Below are 24,775 nucleotides of genomic sequence, written 5' to 3' on the forward strand. Positions count from 1 at the left end.
GTAAAAGTTTTTTTTTTGTTGATATCCACATATAATACACAATAGTAATGCTTAGGTTAATAATGTAATAGAAAAATCATAGTAAAATACCTAGATTGAAGCTTTGATTTTGAGTTTTTGAATTGAATTATACGCCGCTTTATTACGAAGAAACTTGTTCCTAGACTTCAATATACCAAAATTATTGACTTTTGGGTTGGAAATCAACAAGAAAACGATGTTTTTGATCGCGTGGGACCTCAAAGCCACACTTTTAATGGCTGTTTTTTTTTTCTTTTGATCGTGGGGGACCAGTGGAGGGGAAGATGGAGCCGGTATATTTAAGAGCCTTTACGCACAGAATCTGTGCGAAAAAGCATTTAAGTGTAAAACTACACGTTGGTCTTTTTACGCACAGATTCTGTGCGTAAAACCTATTTTGACTCTTTTTTTTAATGGGTTATTTTGGTTCCAAACATTTATTTTTGGGTTACAAAAGTCTTGGACTCCTATAGTCTATACAGCAGACTCGAATTTTATTTTTCCATTAATAAAAGTATAAAATTTTGCTTTCTGTGGAAGCCTGATTACCACGAACCCTAAACCAATTGCAATTATCTGATTGGATTCCAACACTGAGTTCGGCCTCAAGCAAATCTGGAACCTCAGAGCAGCTCGTAACCCAACAGCAAAACAGGCCAGTAACGCCACCAGCACAATCGAAAATGATGACTCCAGACCTAAACCCTACCTCAGCTAAGTCAATCATGACGACGCCAAAAGGGGAGGGGTCGCCAGCTCTGACCCCAGTAACTGCTAATGTTGTGGAGATAGCAGATTTGAGTAAGGAGAAGCAGGTGAGGAGCGAAGCTGAGAGACCGGTGCCGGAATCGAGTGCAGAGGTGAGGAAATTAGATTTCTCGAGGAAAGAGGCAACACAAGTACCCACACTTGCAGAGATTGTAAAAGGGAATCGGCTACAACAACATGGTATGAAACTCAATTATTTCCCCCCAACGGTGCAAAATGGGATGAAAATAGTGAAGCCAAATGTGGAAGATATGGAAGACCAGTGTTTAAAGTGGAAGTGTGCACTAATTAGCTATGTCCTGGGGGCTACACCAGCGTTTTAAGAGATGCTCAAGTTCGTGTACGGGGTATGGAAGGGGGTTGATACACCACGAGTATACCGGCATGACGATGGGTACTTCATATTCCGCTTTGAATCTGAGAAAGATAAAGCCTTAGTGTTAAAAAATGGCCCTTACACATTTAATAGTCGACCAATGATTCTTAAGGATTGGGAGCCCAACTTCCAGTTTGAGAAGCACTCGTGGCGTATTGTGCCACTTTGGGTGACTTTGCCTGGGCTACCCCTCAGATATTGGACAAAGGAGAACCTAGGCAGAATTGCGAGCTATATGGGAACGTCTGTTTGTGCTGATAAATTAACGGCGAGTGAGGAAAGGGTCTCATATGCTCGATTGCTAATAGAAATGGATATTACACAGGAGCTGCCTGATGTGTTACTGATAACACAACAGGATGGGAAGGTGTTTGAACAATGTGTAGACTACGATTGGCATCCAAAATTCTGTCAAACGTGTCATGACTCGGGCACTTTATTGATGAGTGCAATCAAGTGGAAGCACAACAACCCCATCCTGCAAAGCAACCAAATTAAAAGAAGAAAAAGAAAAGGACGCGACCTGGATGGAAATATAAGGAACATGAGGACAAAGAAGATCACCAAGTCCCAATTCAGACCCAAGTTGTGGGAAATGGAAAGCAGGTGACCGTGGTACAGGGGCAGCAAACTTAAGGAGAAACATCTAGAGGTGCAGGAGTGAATAGCCCAGGGCCAACGTAAGGTGCTAAGACTACGCCTGCCAAAACCCCTGATAACACTAGTGATGAAAGGGTGCAGGTGTGTGTCAACCCACCTGGTAATGAATGTACAAAGGAGAGGCAAAGAGATATGCCCACCCAAACCAATCCCTCATGATAGTGTGTTCTTGGAACATAAGGGGGTTAAACCAACTCTTTAAGCAAAAGTAACTAAAATCCTTTTTGCGGAAGAATAGAATTAGTATTATAGGAGTTTTGGAGACTAGGGTGAAAGAACAAAAAGCTAGTCAAATAAGGAGGAACTTGGGGTCTGAATGGAGTTTCTGTTCTAACTATACAACCGCTCTAAATAACCGAATATGGGTATGTTGGAAACATGCAGAAGTTGATGTCAATGTGATAATGTCCACAGCCTAACTGATCCATTGCAATGTAACAGACAGGAATTCGACCTTCTCCGCTGCAATGTCATTTGTTTATGGCTTCAATACTATGATTGAAAGAAAGGCACTATGGGAACAACTCCGACAGGTTAATATGGGACTGCTTGCACCATGGTTGATATTGGGCGACTTTAACACGTTGCTAAGTCCTGATGATAGATTACATGGGGCACCAGTACATATGAACGAAGTTGCCGATTTCCAAGAGTGTATTAACGACATTGGTGTAGGCCAGGTTACGAGAAGAGGCTGCACTTACTTGTGGTGCAACAAAAGGGACGCGATAGATAGAATCTACAGCAGTATAGATTGGGTATTTGGGAATCTTGCTTGGTTCAATCACTATGGACTAGTTGAGGCTGTTTACATGAGCCCGGAATGCTCTGATCACTGGCCAATCCTATTAAACACTGAAGTCACTTATGCTAAGGCCAGAAAACCATATAGACACAAATTCAAAATTCTTTCATGCTCATTTGAGAGCAAGGCAGGCTAGAAATAGAGTGTCTAGTATCTTCAATGAGGCAGGGGTCAAGCTAACAGATCCTCAGCAAGTGCACCATGAATTCCTTCAGTTTTTTCAAAGACTACAAGGTGAAGCTGTTAGTGAATTGCCGTGTGTTGACCCTATCATAGCAAGGGATGGACCATGCATCACATTAGAACAACGATGACATTTGCTGGAACCTGTAACAGAGGAGATGGTGCACCAGGCTTTGAAAGATATGCCAGCAGATAAATCCCCAGGTATTGATGGCTACCCCGTGGAGTTCTTCAAAGCTTACTGGCAGGTAGTGGGAAAGGAAACAACTAAAGCAGTGCTACAATTCTTCCAGTCTGGGCAGCTGCTGAGAGTAGTAAACATTACTACTGTGACACTAGTCCCAAAGGTGCCAAACCCTTCATACGTCAAAGAATACAGGCCTATATCTTGTTGTACTACTCTGTACAAACTGGTAGCTAAGATTCTCACCATGAAACTTAAATCAGTAGTAGACTACATTGTGGGTCCTTCATAGTCTACTTTCATCGAAGGACGGAGTATATTAGACAATGTGATTATAGCTCATGAATTGCTGAAGGGGTATAGCAGGAAAGGGGTCTCACCGAGGTGTTTGATCAAGGTTGATATTAGAAAAGCTTATGACTCCATAGAGTGGCCCTTCCTTCGGATGCCCCTGCTGGAATTTGGACTGCCTCAGAGATTCGTAGAACTGATTATGGAGTGTGTCACCTCAGTCCGGTACTCTTTACTGATTAATGGCAGCTTAACACCAATGTTCAAAGCGAAGAGGGTGCTCCGACAAGGAGATCCCATGTCTCCTTATCTATTCGTGCTAGCCATGGAGTACCTTAACAGATCCCTAAAACAGTTTTGTAAGCAGCCAGACTTTAATTATCACCCAAGATGTGAAAGAATGAATCTTGTCCATATATGCTTCGCGGATGATCTGATTATGTGCTGCAGGGCTGATTTATTGTCCATCAAGATGATGCTGGACAGGTTTGACCATTTCTCAAGTGTGTCAGGCTTGAAGGCAAACTTAGAGAAAAGTTCCCTTTATGTTGCTGGCATAACTGATGATCTTAGGATCCAAATACTTGGTGAGATGCACTTCTCCCTTGGGACTCTTCCATTCAAGTATTTGGGCGTGCCCCTATCATTAAAAAAAAAAAAAACTTAACATTAGTTAGTGTATGCCACTGGTGGAGAAGATGACTGCCAGAATTAAATGTTGGAGCAACAATTTTTTATCATATGGAGGCAAGCTACAGTTAATCAAAAGTGTATTATTCGAAATGCAGACTTATTGGGCCGAGGTATTCCTACTACCCAAGAAGATACTAACACTGGTGACCAATGTGTGCAGAAATTTCTTGTGTACAGGTTCGAATGAATAGACCATGAGACCGCCTGTAGCTTGGGATAAACTATGCCAACCCAAGTCTACAGGAGGCCTGAACGTAGTGGACTTCTTTATTTGGAATATAGCAGCAATTCTTAAACTGGTGGGTTGTAGCAAACAAAAAGGATACATTATGGGTGAAGTGGCTACATGCATTTTACATCAAGAGAAGTAGCTGGGCAGAGGCAGCCACGCCAAAGCAAGCAAGTTGGCTAGTACGCAAGATATTTGAAGCTAGAAAGTGGGTAGATGCTACTGTACCTTTTGACTTAGTTGTGGTGAAATACAACAAACAAGTTAAGTTTATCATTAAAGAAGCGTGTAAGGAGCTTCTCCCACAATTTAATAAGGTCCCATGGAAGAAGCTAGTGATGGTGAAAGGGATTATGCCCAAACACCATTTCATATTGTGGATGGCGCTGCAAATAAGGTTCAACACGGTGGACAGGTTAGTACGGTGGGGCATAAGCGTACCAGAGGAGTGTGTCCTCTGCTCCTCCACAACAATGGAGACTCATGCCCACCTATACTTCGATTGCCAATATTCCAGAACTATTGGGCAGAAGCTCCTAATCTGGTTGGGGTGCAATAGAAAAATAGGTAGCTAGTTCAATGAGGTGGAATGGGTCTCCAAGCAGGCCAGGCATAAGAGAGTCATAGGGGATATATTGGGAACTTTGTTTGCAGCTACAACATATCATTTATGGATAGAAAGGAATAATCGAAGATTCCAACAGAGCAGCAAGACTAGTGAGGAGAGACTAAAGGAGATTGTACTTCATATTTTTATTTTGGCCCAACAAGCTAATGGCTGGAGTAAGGTGATGCAGAGAGTTGATAGATTCCCATGTTAAAGGTGGAGTATGCTGCTAAATGAAGAGATCGTTGCATATAGATGTGTACGAGATTACGGATAGCTGAGCATACTTTGAACTGTAGGCTTACTATGTATTCTGTTCTATGAGAAATCAGTCCTATAGTCCAACGGACTGGTCTGTACATAACGATTCAGTTTTGGTTGAATATAAAATTTTTCCCTTTTGACCAAAACAAAACAAAAAAAATGATGCTGACTGATGGAATTGTTTTCGGTAGGGAGCATTTTTACTTCAAAAAAGGATTGATGGGCGTGAATCAGTACTAATTGAAGCCCACATGGGATATCGAACATCGAATGTGAACAAAAGAAAAGAACATCAGATGCTAACTATCTATCTTAATGGAACATTTCTGACACTAAAACAACAGATTCTCCAAATTCCTGTTCCATACCAGCCAGCTGTTATATAAGTGAAAATTTCAAACATACAGTCAATAGAATTTCTCTAAAATGTAAACTTGAAATTCTAAATTTGAATTGAAGTGTTTTGGCCGTTGCTCAAAATCAGATTCAACATAAAGGGAAGGAAAAGTTACTGTTGTCACGTGCTTCACTGTTTTTCATATGCTTCTTCTGAATGATCACCTCAGATTATCTTGGCTTTCACATGAGTTAGTATAAACAATTGAAAATTAACAAACAGAAAGAATCATTGTGAATCATGTGAATGATATATTTATGTACCTTTCCCATCCACGTGAACCGCATTCTTTTTAAAAATATTTCATGTTTGTCTGCATTTGGTACCTGAAGTATAGCCTAGAATATAACCAATCAACTAATTAGTTCGGTTAAAAGTTGTAGTCAAATGGTCAGATACACACCACACACGTTTTATTGGTTGAAGTGATCCTCTAATTTCTATGGACCATGGATTTCTTTGACCCGAAAAAAATTATTGAAGTGAGAGTTTAAGTACTCATTTTACATGTGATTTTTTCAATATTACCTTGCTTTACATCCAATGTCACAAAAATTGTCTTACATAAGAAACATAAAAGAGTTGATTCAGATTAACCGATTAGAAGTAGTTGATAAATATAAGCGTTGAAAGACACTTTCAAATGTCGAGATTCATGTTATAAATAAATTATCATGTTTGAATATAAATGCTGAAACATATATATATATATATATATATATATATATATATATATATATATATATATATATATATATATATATATAATCAGGTGGTGTGTTAGTAAAATTACAATTATAAGCACTTGGTATACTAAAATGACTTAAATATTCCTGAAGTTATTTACAAAATATATAAATTTTGTAATATCTTTATACTGAAAACAAAACGATGAATGACAAAAATTGAAGATTGGGAATTGTAGAAATTATTAGGGATAAAATAGTGAAAGAAAAGTTTATCAAATAAAAGTGTGTATAAACTGAAAAACTGTTGAGGATGCGGTTTATGACTGATGACTTATAAATGCTCTTGATATCTGTCAAACATGTAAATAAATGAAAAATTACTTATAAACTAGTTTGAGAATTAACATACACCCTATACTTTCAATTAATAGTAATATCCTATGTTCAAGGGCGGACCCATGTACTCTATTACAATGCTCGAGCACCCATTGACCTAGACTTCTTCAAAATGGATATATTAAGTTGAGTAGCGCCCATCAATGGTAACTTTTGCTGGGTGCTTTGGTTGAGAGTCTGAATTGGAAAGTCGTGACAGACTTGGCCTAGGATCGATTCACGGCTTACACAAAATTTAAGAGTTTCCTGTCTTCTTTTTCTTACTTCGACTTTTCCTTCTTTTTCTCCCATGCAACTTTGTTCTTTCTTTATCGGTTTTCTTTTTAGTTTTACTTTGTTTTAACTTAGTAGGCGTTTGACCATGCCATGATTTCAAATCAGCGTTTCGACATACATTTGAAAACATGGTTTCAACTTTTTTAAATATAAAATTTAACCCATAAGTTTATATTTTGTAAAAAAAAGAGCCATAAGTTAGTAGATATTTTTAACAATTACCCCCATCAATCATTTACCAATCTCATTAACTTCCACCAAATTTTATTTATGTCTACCAACCATTTTAATTTTGTAAAAAAAAATCCACAATTTAATTTTATTTATTGAACTAAAATTTGATCAATTGATGTTGTATTTTTAAAAAGGTGTTCTAGTATTAATTTTGAGCCGGTTGTTATGAATTAACGTATTGATTTTGTTATGAATTAATGTATTGATTTTGTTATGAACTATGAGTTGCTCATTTGGTAAGATTGTATAAGAATTGAGAATGTTTTGATAGTTTTCACAACTTGCGAGCTTTTTATGTCTATAAGAGAAAATACTCCTTAAAATATCCAAATTGCATGTTCAAACCATGTCCAAACGTGGCCTTAGAAATTGTTAAATTTGTTAGTTGTTGCCCCCTGACTTCTTCCGTTTCCCCAATATAGATTCTTCTTCCTTTTTTTTCCACCTTTTTTGTTTATAAATTTTTATTTTATTTTAACGTTTTCTCATTATTGTGTTCAAATAATTCTACTGCTATACTTTATGATCATTAGCAAATTTATTTTAAAGGGAGGTCAACACCCACGACCTTAAAATTCTGGGTCCGCCACTGCCTATGTTAGTTTCTATGTGTGCATGCCAGTGGTATTAGTAGTCACTAACCCCCCACCCCCATAACAAAAAAAAAAAAAAAAAAAACCGTACCAAAATGCAAAATATTCCGTCACAGCCCAGAGATAACAATCATATATAAATTCAGTTACTCATTTTAGGTAAAAATAGCGGAGTTGGAAGTAAAACATGTAGGGTGTGGGGAATCACAGAGAATATTGATCATCTCAATATTTGTAGACAGAATTTTATGGAGAAAATGAAAGGTTATTGAGCTGTATTTGTTCGGACCTTAACAAAGTGAAATATATTCTTCCAACATTAGGCATCAAAATATATACAGCAGACAGCTACACCCCTCCAAATTTTGGGTTTAATTATTGATTTATTGCAGCTGCCTATCCTAAAATGAAATGGAGTGAAATAGAAATGGCGCAAAGTATTATATATCACTATTTTTTGTTGTATATAGGGTCGACACTTTGTGAATAATCATCCAAGTTCTTTTTCTTGCTGAATTCTATGTTTTTAACACATTTGTGGGGCTGAGGGCTAATTTATTTGGTGAGCTCTTTGCCTTCAAATCATATCAATAGGTAGCATTCTTTTCCCCCTTCTCCTACCCCGATGTAAACACATTTATCTTTCTTTTTGGAATATTTTACTTTTAGTCCTTAAATTCTAATTTTAGTCATTGGTAATAGTTGACTAAATGTATTTATCCTCCATTTCATTACACTTGTAATAGTTGGCTAAATATAACTATCCTTCATTAAAATACAATATGGATTTTGATCTATTTTCATAGGAAATATGTGATATTAACATACATATTGGTAGTTAAATAATTTATGTCGCACTTAATAATTCGCTTAAGTTGTCAAGTAAACAAATCAAAAGTACATATATCAATTAATGAAGGACTAATAAGCCCAATTTCCCTATTTTATTTTGTTTTAGTTTGTTCAATTTTTTTCTTGTCTTGTTAGTGATTGGGTATGTTTACGATTGATTAAAGAGATTTTTACCTGATCAAACACTTTGGTAATAATTATATACAGAAACATCAATATATATATATATATATAAGATTTCCTCAAAAGACGGACGGTAAGGGAAAGAAAACAAGACAAAACCAATTAACGTATATACAAATTCTCATTTATGCTTCCCGTGACATGCTTGCATAATGCAATATTTTACTCCCTACTGTGCAAAAAGAGTGTCCAGCTAGTCATTTGCACACTTCTTAAGAAAATATTAACTCCTAAGCAAAAGTAAATAATTTGACTAAATTACCCCTAATTAAATAGGTATTATGTATTTGTTCAATTGAACAATTTATAGGACAAATTGAAAAAAAAATAAGGTTAGTTTTTTTTTTATTTGATAAGTGGACACTCTTTTTTAATCGGAGGAAGTAGTGTTTATTGATATAAGCAGTGGTATTAAGAGATTCAAAGAGTTGTTCCATTACGATAAGGACATGGTTTTCATGCAACGATAATAACGAAGAATTAGAAAATTATACTATTCTTATTATAGTTGTTTCATGCTTTAAAATACTCCTAGTAGCATTAATCTAGCAAAATATTTGAAGACCGAGTGGAAACTTTGCAAACACCACAAAAGCCATTTGTCATTTGTTGAAACTTTTATTCTCCATCGTGATGACCACCAATTGGCATTCACGATGAATAACACCAAGTTTTAATGCTTTCATTATTTATTTTTTCACTTTCCCGTAGTACAATATTTAATGCACTATAGTCCGTCAAACTAAAATGAGAGGAATCACCGTTTATATTACTTTTAGTGCAGCCTAGCTTTAAGTATGCATTTTCCTATATGTCAAATTAAATTAACGCTCAAAAGCAGTAAAATTGGAATAAGGGTGTAAATAATATTAGTTTCCCATTTTCTAAAACTAAAAAGAAATACATCCCTTTTTATTTCTCAAAGTGTTATAAAAGCATGTTGGATCAAAATAAACATGTCTGTATAGCTTCAACAGGATGATTTGTATTTTCAAGAATCCGTATTAGTTGTGAAAGTAGTTCTTTTTCTTAAATAAAAAAAGTTTTAAGAAAAACAATCCTTCCGGAAGAATCTTTATTAAAAGTGAATAGTAGGTTCCTTTTTAAATAAATAATATATAACCAAGATGTGGTTATTTTTTATTAAAACAGAAAGAAAAAATACCAAGGCAGATCATGAGATCAAAACCTCTACAAAAGAGTACAATCTGAAAGAATGGTGGCATACCGTCAAATTAAAAGATAGGTTAATTGTACTATTCCTTGTATACGAAAAAGCTTGTTTTTTCACACACTAATTTGGACACGGTTTGATTGAAATTTGAGGGGGAAAAGTGTTTGAAACATAAAAACAGCATTTAGAAGTTAAACTTGTGTTTGGACATAAACACAACGCTAAAGTCTTATGGACAAAGACTTAGAAATTTTTGAAAACTTAGTAGGCGTTTGGCCATGAAAACCAAATATTTTTTACTTTATTTAGAATTTTAAAGTTGGAGTTAAAGATGAAGTTGTGTTTGTTTATAGTTTTTGCAAAGAATATTTGATTAATGTACAGAAACTGAAAAAAGTAAAAATAGGGTTTTAGGTGTTTTTAAATTTCAAATACAACTTCAAGTTGTATTTGAAAATTTCATGACCAAATGTTAATTTCCAAATAAAATGAAAAAATTCCGGAAAAAAGTGAATAATTTTCATGGCCAAACGGGTCCTTAATATAAGGAGCTACTATGATAAACAAACAAGCTATTTAAATAATCTCTCGATATTATTCAAAAATTTAAAACCAAAATCTTTGGCGAGCTAAGCAACTCCTCCCCACCTACGCTGAGGCCCTCAACCCTCTTTCCCTCTAATTCTAAGGAATTTGAAAATAATGATCAAATATAATGTTAAATTAGATTTTTTTCTCTCACCAACAGCTTTTTCATTCACAGATTGTCGCGCCGAGTTTGTTTAGTGAGCTACTCCATCCGGATAAAAAAATAAAAATAATTAGCCATTTGCACACCCATTAAAATAATATTAATTTCTAAATAAAAATAGATAATTTGACTAAAATGCTCTCCCTTCCCCCCCCCCCCCCCACACACCCCCAACTCCCTGATGCCTTCCCCCTTTCGGTAAGAGGAGCCTTTCAAAGAACCATTTTTTAAGAGATAAACGTGCATTACTTTAATAAAGTAAACATAATTACAAAGTTTGAATAGGCACTATATATAATGTACCCCAACTAGTAATTTTACCATTTCTTCATCTCTACACTTCTAAAACCTTTTTTCTAAACCCCCCCCCCCCCCCCCCCATCTCTTTCCTTTTTTGTGGCAACATTAATGGAAGTTGAAGAATTGCTTAACCTCTTTGATTCTCACTGGTTTCAATCTGAAATACTGAAACCCAAACAACCCTTTATAACAACAAACCCAGAAATCACCCCAATTCTTGAAACCAATGAACAAATTATTCTTGAACAGACCCCAAAACTTTCAAGAACACCAACTTTTGAACCCAATGAACAAATTTTTTTTGAAGAGACCTCAAAACTTTCAAGAACTCCAACTTTTATGGTTAGATCACAAAGTGACAAATGTTTGAGCTCTAAAGATTGTATTTTTTCAGAAAAATCACAATCCCCGTCTCCAAAATCTGTTCTTATTGAAGCTAAACTTCAGCCAATTTTATCTGGTAAAGAATATAATGAGTTTCAATTTTCATCTGAAGCAGATAAAGGAGGTATTAAAAATAGAGAAAAATTTAGAAGAAGAAGGAAGAGTAATAATAGTAAAAGTTTATCAGAGCTGGAATTTGATGAGTTAAAAGGGTTTATGGATCTTGGTTTTGAGTTTTCAGATAAAGATAAAGATTCAAATTTGGTGTCAATAATTCCTGGGTTGAAGAGGTTAGGAAGGGAAAATGAAAGGGGTTTTGAGGAAATTAATGAAAGTGGAATTTCAAGGCCTCATCTTTCTGAAGCATGGGGTGTTTGGGAAGAAAAGAAAAGTTTGGGGGGAAAGAAGAATCCATTGAAAAGTTTGAGGATTAAATCTGATTTTGGAAATGAAATGGAAATTAAAGATCAGTTAAAGTTTTGGGCTCATACTGTTGCTTCTACTGTTAGGTAGTTAATGGCACTGTTAATCTTCTCTTAATCATCTTCAAGAAGATTAAAGGGGGAATTTCAAGTGGTTACTTCTTTGTTTGTTGGTCCAACTGTGATATCTTTGTATGGCCTATTTCTTCTGCTGAAACATATTCCAATTCATTACCATCTTTGAAAGCTTTCTATCTAGTACTAATTGATTGCCATCCAAAAAATAAACAGGAAATGAGTACTCTTATAATTTGAATATAAGAAAATGACATTTTCATAGTATTTCTTATCTGTTGTGTTTCAGTTTTCACTACAGGGAATAGCTCTGTCAAAACATACCGAATTCTTTTTTAATCTTTGTTATAGTTTGAATTCTTATTTCCTATAATTTTCACCCAACTTGAAAAAAAAAAAATTAATTTGAAAAAATCGATGGTCATTCAAGTGAAGAGTTATAATACAAAAGTCACATTCTTTGTCATATAGTCATCTAATTAAATTTAAGTAACTAAAATATAAATCTGATCGGGAAATACATATTTTGATCAGAAAAGTCTAATGTGACTCTTCCAATCATTTAATAGATTTAATAAAATGATAATAATCCATCTTAATAGCCAATATAAACGACTCATATTCACAAATTTGAGAATAACATATGAAAATAAATTATGGTATTGGTGGACATTCGTTAAAGCTTATAATGAAAATAAATTAACCAAAATAAGGTTTAAAAAAAAAAAACTTCCTGATAATTACTTAAATACTTTAAAATAAAAGAGTAATTTTTAAATATAAACTAGAAAGCTTTTTTCAATGTGTACTACTCCCTTTAATTTGATGGTGCACTTTCAAATTTAGAACGTTGGTATCATTTATTGCTGTTGCACTTTCAAATTTACAAAGTCTAAAGGGTCGTTTGGTGAATGGTATAAGCTGGGATATTCCGGCACTAATTTTTTGTACCATATTTGGTAGAAAATATAAATTTATCCTGGGATAAATTTATACCTTGTACCAAACAAGGTATAAAATGCATCTCATCCCAAAAGATGGGATATCCCCTCTTATCCAACTTATACTGGGATGGTATAAAATAATCCCAATAGATGGGATAAATTAGTCTCGGAATTATAATCCCGGGATAATTTTAACTACCTACCAAACGAGCCCTAAGTGATTGCCTCTTGCTGTTTTAACCATTCCAACATGTACATCCACTCCTTTTTTTCTTTCTTTTCTCAAAGTCATCATCAAAGGAAGAATAGTTCAAAGAAATTGAACTGGTCGATTCAATTTTTGTATTCTACATACTGAATATCCTAATGAGTGCCATTCACTAGAAGTCAACATTAACATTGTGTAGACCAACCAATATTGACTTTTCCACGTATACTTTTTGTTTATCTGTATCATTGTTTTAAAAGGCAGTGTTAGGACTCGCCCCGGGGCTCGCCTCGGGGCAGGGCAGTGGCAAAACGCCCTGGGGCTAACGTGCGGGGCTTAGTTCCTATGAGGCTTACGCCCTAAGCGCCCAACCGTACGCCCTAAACACGCTTAACGCCCAACGCCTAGGGCTCGCCTAACAGTTCTTACACAAATTATATTTTAAATTTCTTAATTAAAATCATTCACCCTCATAATTGTTTAACAAAATAATGATACTTAATAGTTTTTCATCTATAGAAATAGAAGATTGGGTGTAACTCATATAACAAGTCGTAGTATTGGATATTTACTATTTGAGAACGTCGTGAGGGTGAATATCACTTAATTTAAAAAAAAAAAAACGTAGCGGAATTGTACATTTTCACTTGTCATTGGTCATACATCCTATGTATCAGAATTATCATATAATTTTATTTTTTGTTCATGAAGAAGTTATGTTTTAATTGTAATATTGATAAATTTTATTGATTATTTGCTTATAGGGAGATAAAATGAATAGTATGATAGTAATAATGTTTTAAGAAAGTATGTTTTTTTCCGTGTTTGAAAGTTAAAATGTTAGAATTGATTTGTATTTCATAATAGCTTCTATTTCATTGTATTGTTTATACTTGTAAAATTATGTTATATATAATTACAAGTTATAAGCGGTGTATAATGGATTGCTTTGATCATTTCTCTCTCTCTCTCTCTCTCTCTCTCTCTCTCTCTCTCTCTCTCTCACACACACACACACGTATATATATATATATATATATATATTATTTACAGTTTTCTTTTATTTTTTATGTAATTTTACCTATTAAAAAATATTTATTGTAATTATATTATTTTAAGAAATACTAAAAATTAAATACCCATGGGGCTTACGCCCCGTGCCTCGAGGCTTACGCCTCGTCGAGGCGTATGTAAAACGCCCCGCCTTACGCCCTCGCCTTTTAAAACACTGATCTGTATGAATGTACATATTATCAAAAAAAAAAAAAAAAGAGCGCTTCATGCTAAGAACTTTCTGGATAGATCCAATTAATCTTTGTTGGCAATATTTCAAAAGATTTTTGGCAAATGGCATCTTATCTTGGAATATTTTCTCTTTAGTCCTAGTCAATGTCCACCATTTAATTGAATACAAAAGTTAAACCTATGACTATTGATCCAACTTGTGTATTGTACAAGTAATGGGAATTAACAGTAAGTTTAGATTGATATAGAAAGCAATATAACAAAATTAAATTCGATTAGTTCAATGAATTTGAATTCTCGAAGCTTTTCTAAAGGTACTTGAAGCAAATTTTTGGATGAGATGAAGTTGATCCTAAACTGTCATAAAAGTTAAATTCTTACTAATTACTTAAAGTGTCAATTGGCTGATCCATGATCAGACGTGTGAATATTTTGAACTCCAACCTAAAGTGATTTTTGGAAAGTTGTAGCTAGTAATATTTGATTTTTTATAGATACAGATTAATTACTTTGTAAGACGAGGTGGAATATAGAGAACATAATTTGATAGGAAATTTCGTGTTGGCCTTAGCACATCATATCAACTGATATAATCACATAATTACGTATGTGCTGCCTCCATATATGACCTATCCAATTCTATACCTTCATCTCTGCTTTAAATATTACTCTCCTCCTTACCTTTTGAATTCGTTTCATAAACAATGACACGTTCTAAATTTAAAATAATAATTAATTTTAAACATTTTATTTTACTATAAATGAAACTCGCGCAAATGTTATGATATGTTTAAGCCTAAAGGCCACAAGTTTTTTTTTTAAAAAAACTATAGCCACATAAATATTATGATATGTTTTAAATCACAAGTTTCAAAAGTTCTCAAATTTTCTTTAAAGTTGTTGCCTAGGAGGTCACAAGTTCGAGCCGTGGAAACAACATCTAGCATAAATGCAGGACTTTTTTCTGCGCGGATTACCCTTCATTTGGGGTGGTCTTTAATTTTTGCCCTTCAAATTGGTGGTCTTTAAGCTGGGTTCGAACCCCAGCTCAGTAAAAATAAAAAATAAAAAAATTCCTAATGCAAGATAAGGCCGTGTACAATAGAACCTTGTCTTTCTCTGAATCCCACACATAGCGGGAACTTAATGTACCAAGTTGACCTCTAGGTCGATTCAAACTATGTCACATAAATTCAAACGGAGAGAGTACGCATTATTACCTCTCAATTAGATTATTTTCTTTCTTAAAGAATCAAACACGTTTTCCATATAATATCGTTATTTAACAAACACTTGGGTCTTGGGCAAAAACTAAGGCGGCTTAATTAATAGCGACGTTGTCAATAAAACTAGATTACCTACCTATATGAACTTTCTCAACATAAACATGTTCTTGTATTTTATACGGGGAAAAGGGTCAAAAATATCTCTCAACTTTCATAAATTGGCTATTTTTATCCTCCGTTATAAGTTGGAGCCAAATCTACCCCTCCCGTTACAAGTTGGAGTCAAATATATACCCCTACCGTTAGCAAAGTTTCAAGAATATCCCTCATTTCTAACATATTTCCATATAAGCAAGCCTAGTCATTGGAATTGGGTGACATGAATGTCACACGGCATTTAACTTATTCTATGTGGTGCTTACGTGACAATTTTTTAAAAAACAATCGTGAAAATTGATTTTTTTAAAAACAAATCTGTAAAAAATGAATTTTATTAAAAATCTAAAACTTTTTTGATTTTATAAAACCCGGTTTTTAAAAATATATTCTCGAAAATCTGGAAAATGTTTTTTTTTTTAATCTGGAAAACTGTAAAGTATTTTTTTTTTTTTAAAAAGTGTCCTAAAAATCTTTTTTTTTTTTAAATCTGGATTAATATTTTAAAAAACAAATCTGAAAAAAATCATTTTCCAGATTTTTTTAATAAAAAATCCAATTTTCTAGATTTTTTTTAAGAAGTGGGTTTTATAAAATCTAAAAAAAAATCAGATTTTTAATAAAAGTCATTTTTCAAGATTTGTTTTTAGAAAAATCAATTTTCCAGATTGTTTTTAAAAAGCTTATCACGTAGGCATCACATATAATAAGTTAAATGTCATGTAGCGTCCATATCACCCAATTCTAATGACTAGGCTTGCTTATGTCAAAATATGTTAGAAATGAGGGCTATTTTTGAAACTTTACTAACGGTAGGGGTATATTTGGCTCCAACTTGTAACGGGAGGGCTAGATTTGGCCCCAACTTGTAACGGAGGGTAAAAGTAGCCAATTTATGAAAGTAGAGGGTATTTTTGACCCTTTTCCCTTTTATATATTCATACAATTGAGTCATTAGATTTTCGAAATAGTGTAAAAAAAGTGCTTTAAATTATTGCTATTTGATTTGGACATGTTCTAAAAAAAATCGAGGTATTTCGCCCTTAAAAATAAGAAGTTCTGGTCCGGAAAGAATAACATCAATCACTTACATTTATCCGATAACTATTTCTTTTAATTGAACGAATTCCATTTACAAACGCAAGGTCAACAACGACAAATTGAAAATGACGATGGACTTCACTAATTTTCTTAGAAATTCCATTAATTAATTTTCGGCAAGCTTCTTTGAGCTAAAATGTGCTAATCTTGTGGAAAGCACTAATATATTAATCATACCGCTAACTGGAACCAAATAAAAAAACGAAAATAATCCAGTCAGATTGCATGATCAGTTATTCCAGTGGTCATAGATGTTAGGCCATTCCGAAATTGACTTGATTTTCCAACTAACAGGACCATGATTGGAGTAAGTGAGTAACTAATGGTGCTTGCTTACTGCGTAAGAGGAAAATAATCTATCAAATTAAAATTGGATATAAAATTACATACACTGACGGTATTTTAAAGATAGTTTCCATGTATAAATGATGTAGTCTTAAGGGTGGTTGATGAAGAAAAGCTCTTCAAACATTGAAATTAAAAATGATAACTAACATACAATCAGGTGTAGAAAGAAATATACTTGATCTCTATGACGACTTAGCTTTTAGAATGATAACCTGCTAAAAATGATTGACTAACATACAATCATGTCTCCGCATATAACTTAAATTTCTTTTAAAAATATTTTAACCAAAATGAACTATTCAGTATCTTGCTGGGTTTCAAAGGCTGGAAGAGTCTTTAAACACATTAATACATTATCATAAGAAATTCTGTTACAGCCTCTCCTTCCATTCCACCCACCAATCCAAAAAATGTGAAAGTGATATACCAACAAATTACCCAAAAAAAATACCACCAAGAAAGAGATATGAATTATGATGACAATATTGACAATAATACCAAATATCAACTAGGAGTATACAATAGTCGACTATTGTTTGCCACAACAACCAGTTTGACATTAACATAATATTACAGGAAAATCACACTCCAATGAGTCCCAAGTACTGAAGATAATTGCACGCCTTTATAAAGCTTTTAACATCTATTCTGCATATCTTTTTTTTTCCCTCCTTTTTGAGAGACATAACTGTGAATTTATTTAAAAAAAAAAAAAAACAGTATAGTAGTTTGATAGCATACTTACCAACTATGTTGCCTCTTTAAAAATATCGACTAGTGAGTGTTGGATCCTCCAAAAATAGTGTTTTTTTGGAGAATCCGAGCGACATAGCTTACAGAAGTGTCTTGCAGAATAAGTTTTACAATTAAACTGATGGTGTACATCTTACGGTAATTATTTTAAAAGTCACCTAGAGGAGAGAATAAAGAAAAAGGCCCCAGAAGGGGAGGGGTGGGGGTAGGTAAACGATATGCTTCAACAACCTTTGATTAAAGTAATAGCCATGCCAAAAATGGAAGATTTTTTTTAATATACTTGGCAAAGCCATAACACAAAATAGGAGTAAACAGAAATTAGATTTGAAAAACTGCTCTGCATATGTAAAATTTAGAACAATTGAAGGTACATATTATTCTCATCATGTTCCAAGTTTTCTGTGCTATGCGACAAGGGTTGTGGTGGAGTGGTAAATACTTCATCCTTAACCAGAGGTCTAGGGTTCAAGCCCTAGATATGGAGTCGCATTGTTAGGGAACGTTTTACTCCCTAGTGCGGAACTTTCCAGCGTAGGGCCTCAATGCGGGCACGGAACACCGGATAGGAAACCAGAAAAAAAATGTGTGCTATGCAAAGTCAAGTTCATAGAGGACCTATTTCTCAGGGTCCTTTTCGTAGCAAGAGAGCAAGTGCTGAAAGAATATAATACATCCAATGACATAAGAGATCTTTGATACCAAATGTGTTGTTCCTACTCTATGGCACCAATGATATCCCAAGTCTTTATCAAGGTTAATAAAAACAACTCAAATCTGAGCCATGCTTCACCTTTCCATTCTGTATAAGCATGGCGGATAAATATAGCACAAAGAAGCATCAATAAAAAATTCCAAGGACAAATTAAAATAAACATGTCCATTGGACATAAGGAATTTTGACACTCTGTGTCATACGTGCGAAAAAGAGGACCAATGCAAATATGGAGTTACGCCAAACACTGTGAGCCCGTTTGGATTAGCTGAAAAAAATTGGCTTTTACGCACAAGTGCTTAAAGTACTTTTTAAGTGCTGAAAGTTATTTTATAAATAAGCAGTTACGTGTTTGGATAAAAGTGCTTAAAGGATTTTTAGAAGTAAGGGCAGTATTGAATTAACAAAAAATATAAGGGATAAAAGGGTAAAGTTGTTGGTCAATACAAAATGACTTTTAAGCAAAAAAAAAAAAAAAATGGGTTGAGCAACTTCTTGGTTTTGACTTCTTTTAAGCACTTTTTAACTTAATTTAAGTTGTTTTCTATTTTTGCCAAACACCCTAATAAGTTAAAAATAGCTTATAAGCTGGTTTGACCAACTTATAAGTCAATCCAAATGGGCTCTATATTAGCTTACTGCAGACAAAAATAAGCAGTGCTTATTAGTTCATGACACAAACGAGTTGCCTTATACTATTCAGTTATCAAGTCACTGAGGCAGCAAACAATATGGTGCTGTCACAGAAGTGGGGATTTTCCCACTTCTGGTGCTAAAATGAAAGATCTCATTGGTTGCACTCTTAGGTAATCATATAGAACCATCAATCACTAATAACATTAATTGGATACACAGGTTATACAACTTTTATTGAATTATGAATAATCTTACATACAGATGTACTGAGGTCAATTTTGGCTATATAATTACATTGATATGGGGATGCACCATGACTACTGCCATGAATAGGCTATATCTAAATGTACCATATTTTACAAAGGTGAGATGCATGTACCATATACTACAAAGTTGTTAGCAACTATATGTCAATTGTCATTAGAGATGGCCTCGGGAAGTTTAAAGGTAGGAGGTTTATCAGCGCCTCTCCTCGAGTACTCTCTCCATCTTCGAGCAGCCGCGGCAGCTCGTTTTGATCTTTCTCCCACTTCCTCCTCTGCATCAACGAAATCAAATTAGGTAATGTGATAATATGCATTACTTAGCAACCAACCAAGTTCAATTAGGTTTGTTTTTTCAACCTGTATTTGCGTAGTCTTTAGCATTGCCCCATAGGTTATCCCAGTATGATTCAGTTTTCTCAGAATCTTTCTTCTTCATCATTCTGATCTTAGCTTGTTCCTGCAATAACTTACATGTCATTCCAGCTTTCCATCTGATTATAATGATACAACTATTAATATTCTCATCATTCTGATTTTAGTTGGGCCTGGAGTTCTTACCAAGACTTTAGATTGTCGTTTTTCCCACCGTGTGCACGCCTGCATCATGAAGTGTTTGGACATGATTCAGATGTGTAAAGTGAATTGCAGAAGAGCAAATAATTAGCTGAACTTTAACCGCACAGAGCTTCATTATCAGACCAGGTTCCTAAAATGACTTGATAATTCAGCCGACTGTCAACTAAGTGTTTCCAAACCATAGTTTCATTGGCCAAGTATTTCTCTCATTTCCAACAAGTCCAAATAAAAAAAACAAAACTAACGGTTGTTTCAACGAATCAAAGAATAGAACCGTTACAGATATCATGTGAAAATAATATTTCAATTTCACATAGGGTAAGATAGTATGAAAAGACATGCTTATGGATAACTCTCTTGACGAATTGGCTTTCCATCCTTTCAATATGAGGATTGAAGTGATGTAAGCTCAGATAAATTCTTTGAATAAATATTTAGCAAAATAAACATCTAATTAGGCATTTCACATGTAGATATCTTCTAGAGTTCTAGGTGTATCTCTCTTTTTTTTTATTTTTTATTTTTAAATCAAGCAGAGTTCTAGGTGTATCTCTCAAGCTTGAGTACTTCTATTGATCACGACCTAGCTGGTTCTTACTAAATATTCTTAGAGCATAGTTCAAACACCTTAATACACTAATCTCCTTTTCTCCAGTATCATTGCAACTGAAGCATTAGATATTTCTAGCTTCGGATCCAGTTCCAACTGCAACTACTTCCCAAAGTTCTTTAGATGTGGATCCCAAAAAACATACTAAAATAGAAAATAGATTCGCTCAAAGCCATTTCGTAAGCTGTAACTAAACTATGGAGGTTTCAGGGTAAAATATCAACTAGTGACAAAAGTCATACTGACAAAATGAACCAACAAAAGAGACATAAAACGGAATTACGGAATACCATTCTGAAAACATCAACGGCTCCACCGCCCATTCCTGAAAGCATGAAGGCGACCTATTGACACATAAAATACACATGTTACACTCAATACCAAGCTAAAAAGGACGATAAAACAAATAAGGAATTTGAGAAAAGTCTAGAAGCAGATTAGTTTAGTCGATAGAGTCAATAGAAACTTGTTACTGCCAAAACTTAAGCAAATATATGGATAATCTAGACGGATCACAGAATACCAGAACAACTTGTGAAGTCATCGAGCATTTTACTGCAGTAGAACCCTAAAGGAACACAAACTGGATTTGCTATGGACATGAAATTGCAAAGTTAAATGAGAAATGTAGCTCACATTTACTCTTTCTACTCTTCGCATTTCATCCTCGAGCAAAGATAGCTGTGCAGCGGAAGTCCAATGTATACAATCAACTGGGCTGCAAAGAGAAAGAACTAGTAGTTTGACTCAGCAATATATTTCTCTTACAAAATTTGCGAGATGGAAATAGCAGAAGTACAAAATTTAAGGATCATAAAACAGACGAACAGTATTGGCAAATAAAAACAGTGCTCCTAACTTCCAAGACATACGAAACAAAGTAATGCTTTAGATAAGGATTAGTTAGATCTTCCATATTTGGTAAGAGACAACATTGTTGATTCTGCAGTCACTGACAAGTCCAATTTAGTATGTAACAATTTTTTTCCAATGTCATCAGGCATAAATACATAAATCAAATTTCCTTTCCTCTCCTTTTTGAAAAAAGAAGCCTGATATAGCATAATAATCTTAGTTAAAACTAACAATGTCGATATGTCCATAACTTGAAGCAAACTTATTATGTTAGTCTATCTTCTGAACAGACACTCTCCGTATGCTTTTGTCACAAGCATAAGCTCTAAACTTCAAGCTTATTTGACCAGCTTATAACTACTTATGGAAGGCGAAGTTGGTAGTATAATCATTGTGATATAAAGGAGTTGTACATTTTGCCTTAGACTCTGTTGACTAAAATCTACCCACACTTAGGATGTGCCACAGCCATTCGATAGAAGAAGAATATGATATTTGAAACATGCTATAGTGGCATAACAAAATAAATGACGAAACAAGATGGCATAGGAGATACATCACAAATGTAAGCCCCATTGCACTTTAAATTACGAATCTGCAGTATCATTTTTGCAACTTTAGTTGCTTTGCATGAGGATCATACCAAATTCAGAGACTAGAAAGGAAATAATAACTATATGTCTATTCTTACTATAAACTTGTCAGTACAGAATTACATTAGACCTTTAGCAGATTGGATATCGAAGTTCAAAACAATTAGCTACATCTATAAAGCAAGAACTTACCAGCTATCTATAGCTTGTTGAATAAAATCAGGGTTTCCACATTGATCATAAACTCTAGCTCTTCCATAGTCTTCCTCAATGCCAAACACTTTAGGGCAAACATTAGCGCAATTTTTGCAGCCTGTGAAGAAGAGAGATGTGTTCTAAATCATACTTTTTTCCAAGAAGGTGCTGCCATTTTTTTTTTTTTTTTTTTTTTTTTTTTTTGTATTTCTATGATTTGACAAAACTTAACATAATTCAACAAATTTGGGACAAAATAAGAACTGATATTGCAACACTTTGCACATAAACTACACAAATTCAAGCTGCTTTCATTAGTACAAATATGACCGTTAAGAATTCAGTATCAGGAAAAAGGGAACTGAACTTAAGGAAGATAAACAAACAAAACAGCTACTTGAAAGAGACAATTAGTAACACACATATATATACAAACAAATAAAATGTGAGACATAATACCTATGCAGCTAAACTCGTCAACAAATACATGATCTTTCGGCGATGAATCACTCAGGAAAGGGTTGATTGCTGTGGCAGTATACCCATGGATCTCATCATAAACTCTCCTTTGCACAGGATCACTAAGAATCTAGAGCGCTATAATGATTAGCGATTGATAAGCACGACAAATATATGCATTGTCAAATAGTCAAACACTCACCTCATAGACCTCATTGATAAACATGCAAAAATTTGTGGTCTCGGGATCATCACCACTCAAGTCTGGATGGCAAGATTTCATACAGTTATAGTATGCCTTCTTTATTTGAGCAGGCGTAGCATCAGGAAGCTGGCAACGTAATGGCCATTAAAACGTTAACGACATATCTTTTAGCATGACAAAAAAGAACACAAAAAGGCAAACAGGCAAGCGAATTGAAAAAGTTAGAGGCAAAATTATGCTAGAAATATGCATTTGCATGTCCTGCACTGGGGTGGATCAAAAGTCTGACATATGTTGTTCACATGAACCCAGTAGCTTTCGCCCTCCTATATATGTATTAAGAAATACACTAAATATCTACTATGAATATTTGATTATGAATTATTAACTTAAGATCATTGTAGGATCCACAAACTTCAAATTCCGGATCCGCCTCTAGAATCCTGCAAATTGAGCTTCTTGATAAAGTACAAACAATTGCATTCATTTGTTACTATAAACTAGTGGCATATCTTCCTTGAGAGTATTAATGAAGCTTCTCAATTGGCAGTTAAAATTTAACCATTGATTCAAGGTTGGTTACTGGTAAATTTGTTGCAAGTAATCACAGAAACCAAAACTACAACATGAAAAGCAAAAAATAGTTTCAATTACCTTTTCCAAAACACATGCAGCAAAAGAATGAGTAAAAATTTGATCTTTGAGAAGTTAATGACTGGACTTATACAAAAAGAAAGCTTTTTTTTTTCCTTTCTAAAAACTTAATGATTGGCAAAAAGACAAGGATATAGTGAAAGTTGAGAAATAAAAAGTAAATTACCAAACCCAAAACAGCATAATAATCATCAGCAATTTCCTCAGATGCTGCAGAATCTTGATAAGCAACTTTAATTCTCCCAAATCCTTTCTTCCTTCCAGAATAACCCATTGAACTATAGTTCAAATTACTATAATTATAACCCATTGAACTATAGTTCAAATTACTATAATTATTAGCCAAAAATTGTCCTTTACTTCTTGAAGAGAAACACTGAATTGGGTTTTGTAATTTCAGTGAATCAGTATAAACAGGTGACAACAATTGAGCCATCTTTACACCTTCCAAAAAAAATCAAGAACTGACTCAATAATGGATCAAAGATAAATAATAAAAAGGATGAAGAAATAATGGATTTGGGATATTTTTTTGTGTAAATTGAGGAATATATTAAAGTTTATGAGGAGGGAAAATTTTTGAAACAAGAAAAATTATTAAGGAAAATGATGAGATGGCAAGTTGAGAACCATTTGTTTTCCAAGAATCTAGTGGAACCTTGTCCCCATGTGTGAAAGAATGAATCTTGTACGGTTTGGCGTAGGATGGAACGTGATTGAATAAGCAATGAAACGTGTCGTAACGTGGAGGATTTTACTTGCACACTTCATCTGAAGTTCTTTGTCCTCCTAATTAGAACAAGGTGAATAGTTTTGGGGGGGCGTAAAAAATCTAGAACTAAGGTCGACAATAAAAAATACTACTTCTTCCTACTTACTATACTATACTAGTGGCATTTGCGTGTTAAATTCGGATCAAACTATATTAAATTTTTAAATAAAAATAGCATTTAATAATTAAATAATTAAAATCTTGAAACGGTGAAAGAAATTGGAAAGTTAATGAAATTATTTATTTTTCTTACTCTAATCTTTCCTTGTCCTTAAAAAATGTATGTTAATAAATGATGTGCTTTTTATTAATTTAATCTATTTTTTAAAGAAATCTATCCTGTAATTCTTACACGATATAGTTTCAGTATACTTTTAACTAACCACTTGTCCTAAATTATACAAAATGTTGATTATTTCATCTTTCGTAAAAATCCAATATTCAAAAATGT

At 34.1% G+C, this 24,775-nt stretch overlaps 2 protein-coding genes across 2 annotated transcripts; one reads left to right on the forward strand and one right to left on the reverse strand.

Annotated features, from left to right (window-relative positions):
• The first annotated feature begins 11,034 nt into the window (after positions 1-11,034).
• Positions 11,035-11,823, forward strand: LOC132619434 (uncharacterized). The gene has a single exon (XM_060334341.1). It carries the CDS (start codon positions 11,035-11,037, stop codon positions 11,821-11,823), a length of 789 nt encoding a protein of 262 aa, XP_060190324.1.
• A 7,487-nt stretch (positions 11,824-19,310) lies between these two features.
• On the reverse strand, positions 19,311-24,204 carry LOC132617599 (chaperone protein dnaJ C76, chloroplastic). Its single transcript, XM_060332639.1, has 9 exons — positions 23,719-24,204; positions 22,896-23,024; positions 22,694-22,823; positions 22,232-22,352; positions 21,228-21,309; positions 20,882-20,935; positions 19,964-20,002; positions 19,763-19,862; positions 19,311-19,677 (listed from the first exon to the last, which is right to left on the reverse strand). The coding sequence occupies exons 1-9, from the start codon at positions 23,986-23,988 to the stop codon at positions 19,550-19,552; spliced, it is 1,053 nt and encodes a 350-aa protein (XP_060188622.1). The 5' UTR covers positions 23,989-24,204; the 3' UTR covers positions 19,311-19,549.
• Between the last annotated feature and the right edge of the window lie 571 nt (positions 24,205-24,775).

This window comes from Lycium barbarum, chromosome 11, assembly GCF_019175385.1.
Source record: "Lycium barbarum isolate Lr01 chromosome 11, ASM1917538v2, whole genome shotgun sequence".
Taxonomy (NCBI): Eukaryota; Viridiplantae; Streptophyta; class Magnoliopsida; order Solanales; family Solanaceae; genus Lycium; species Lycium barbarum.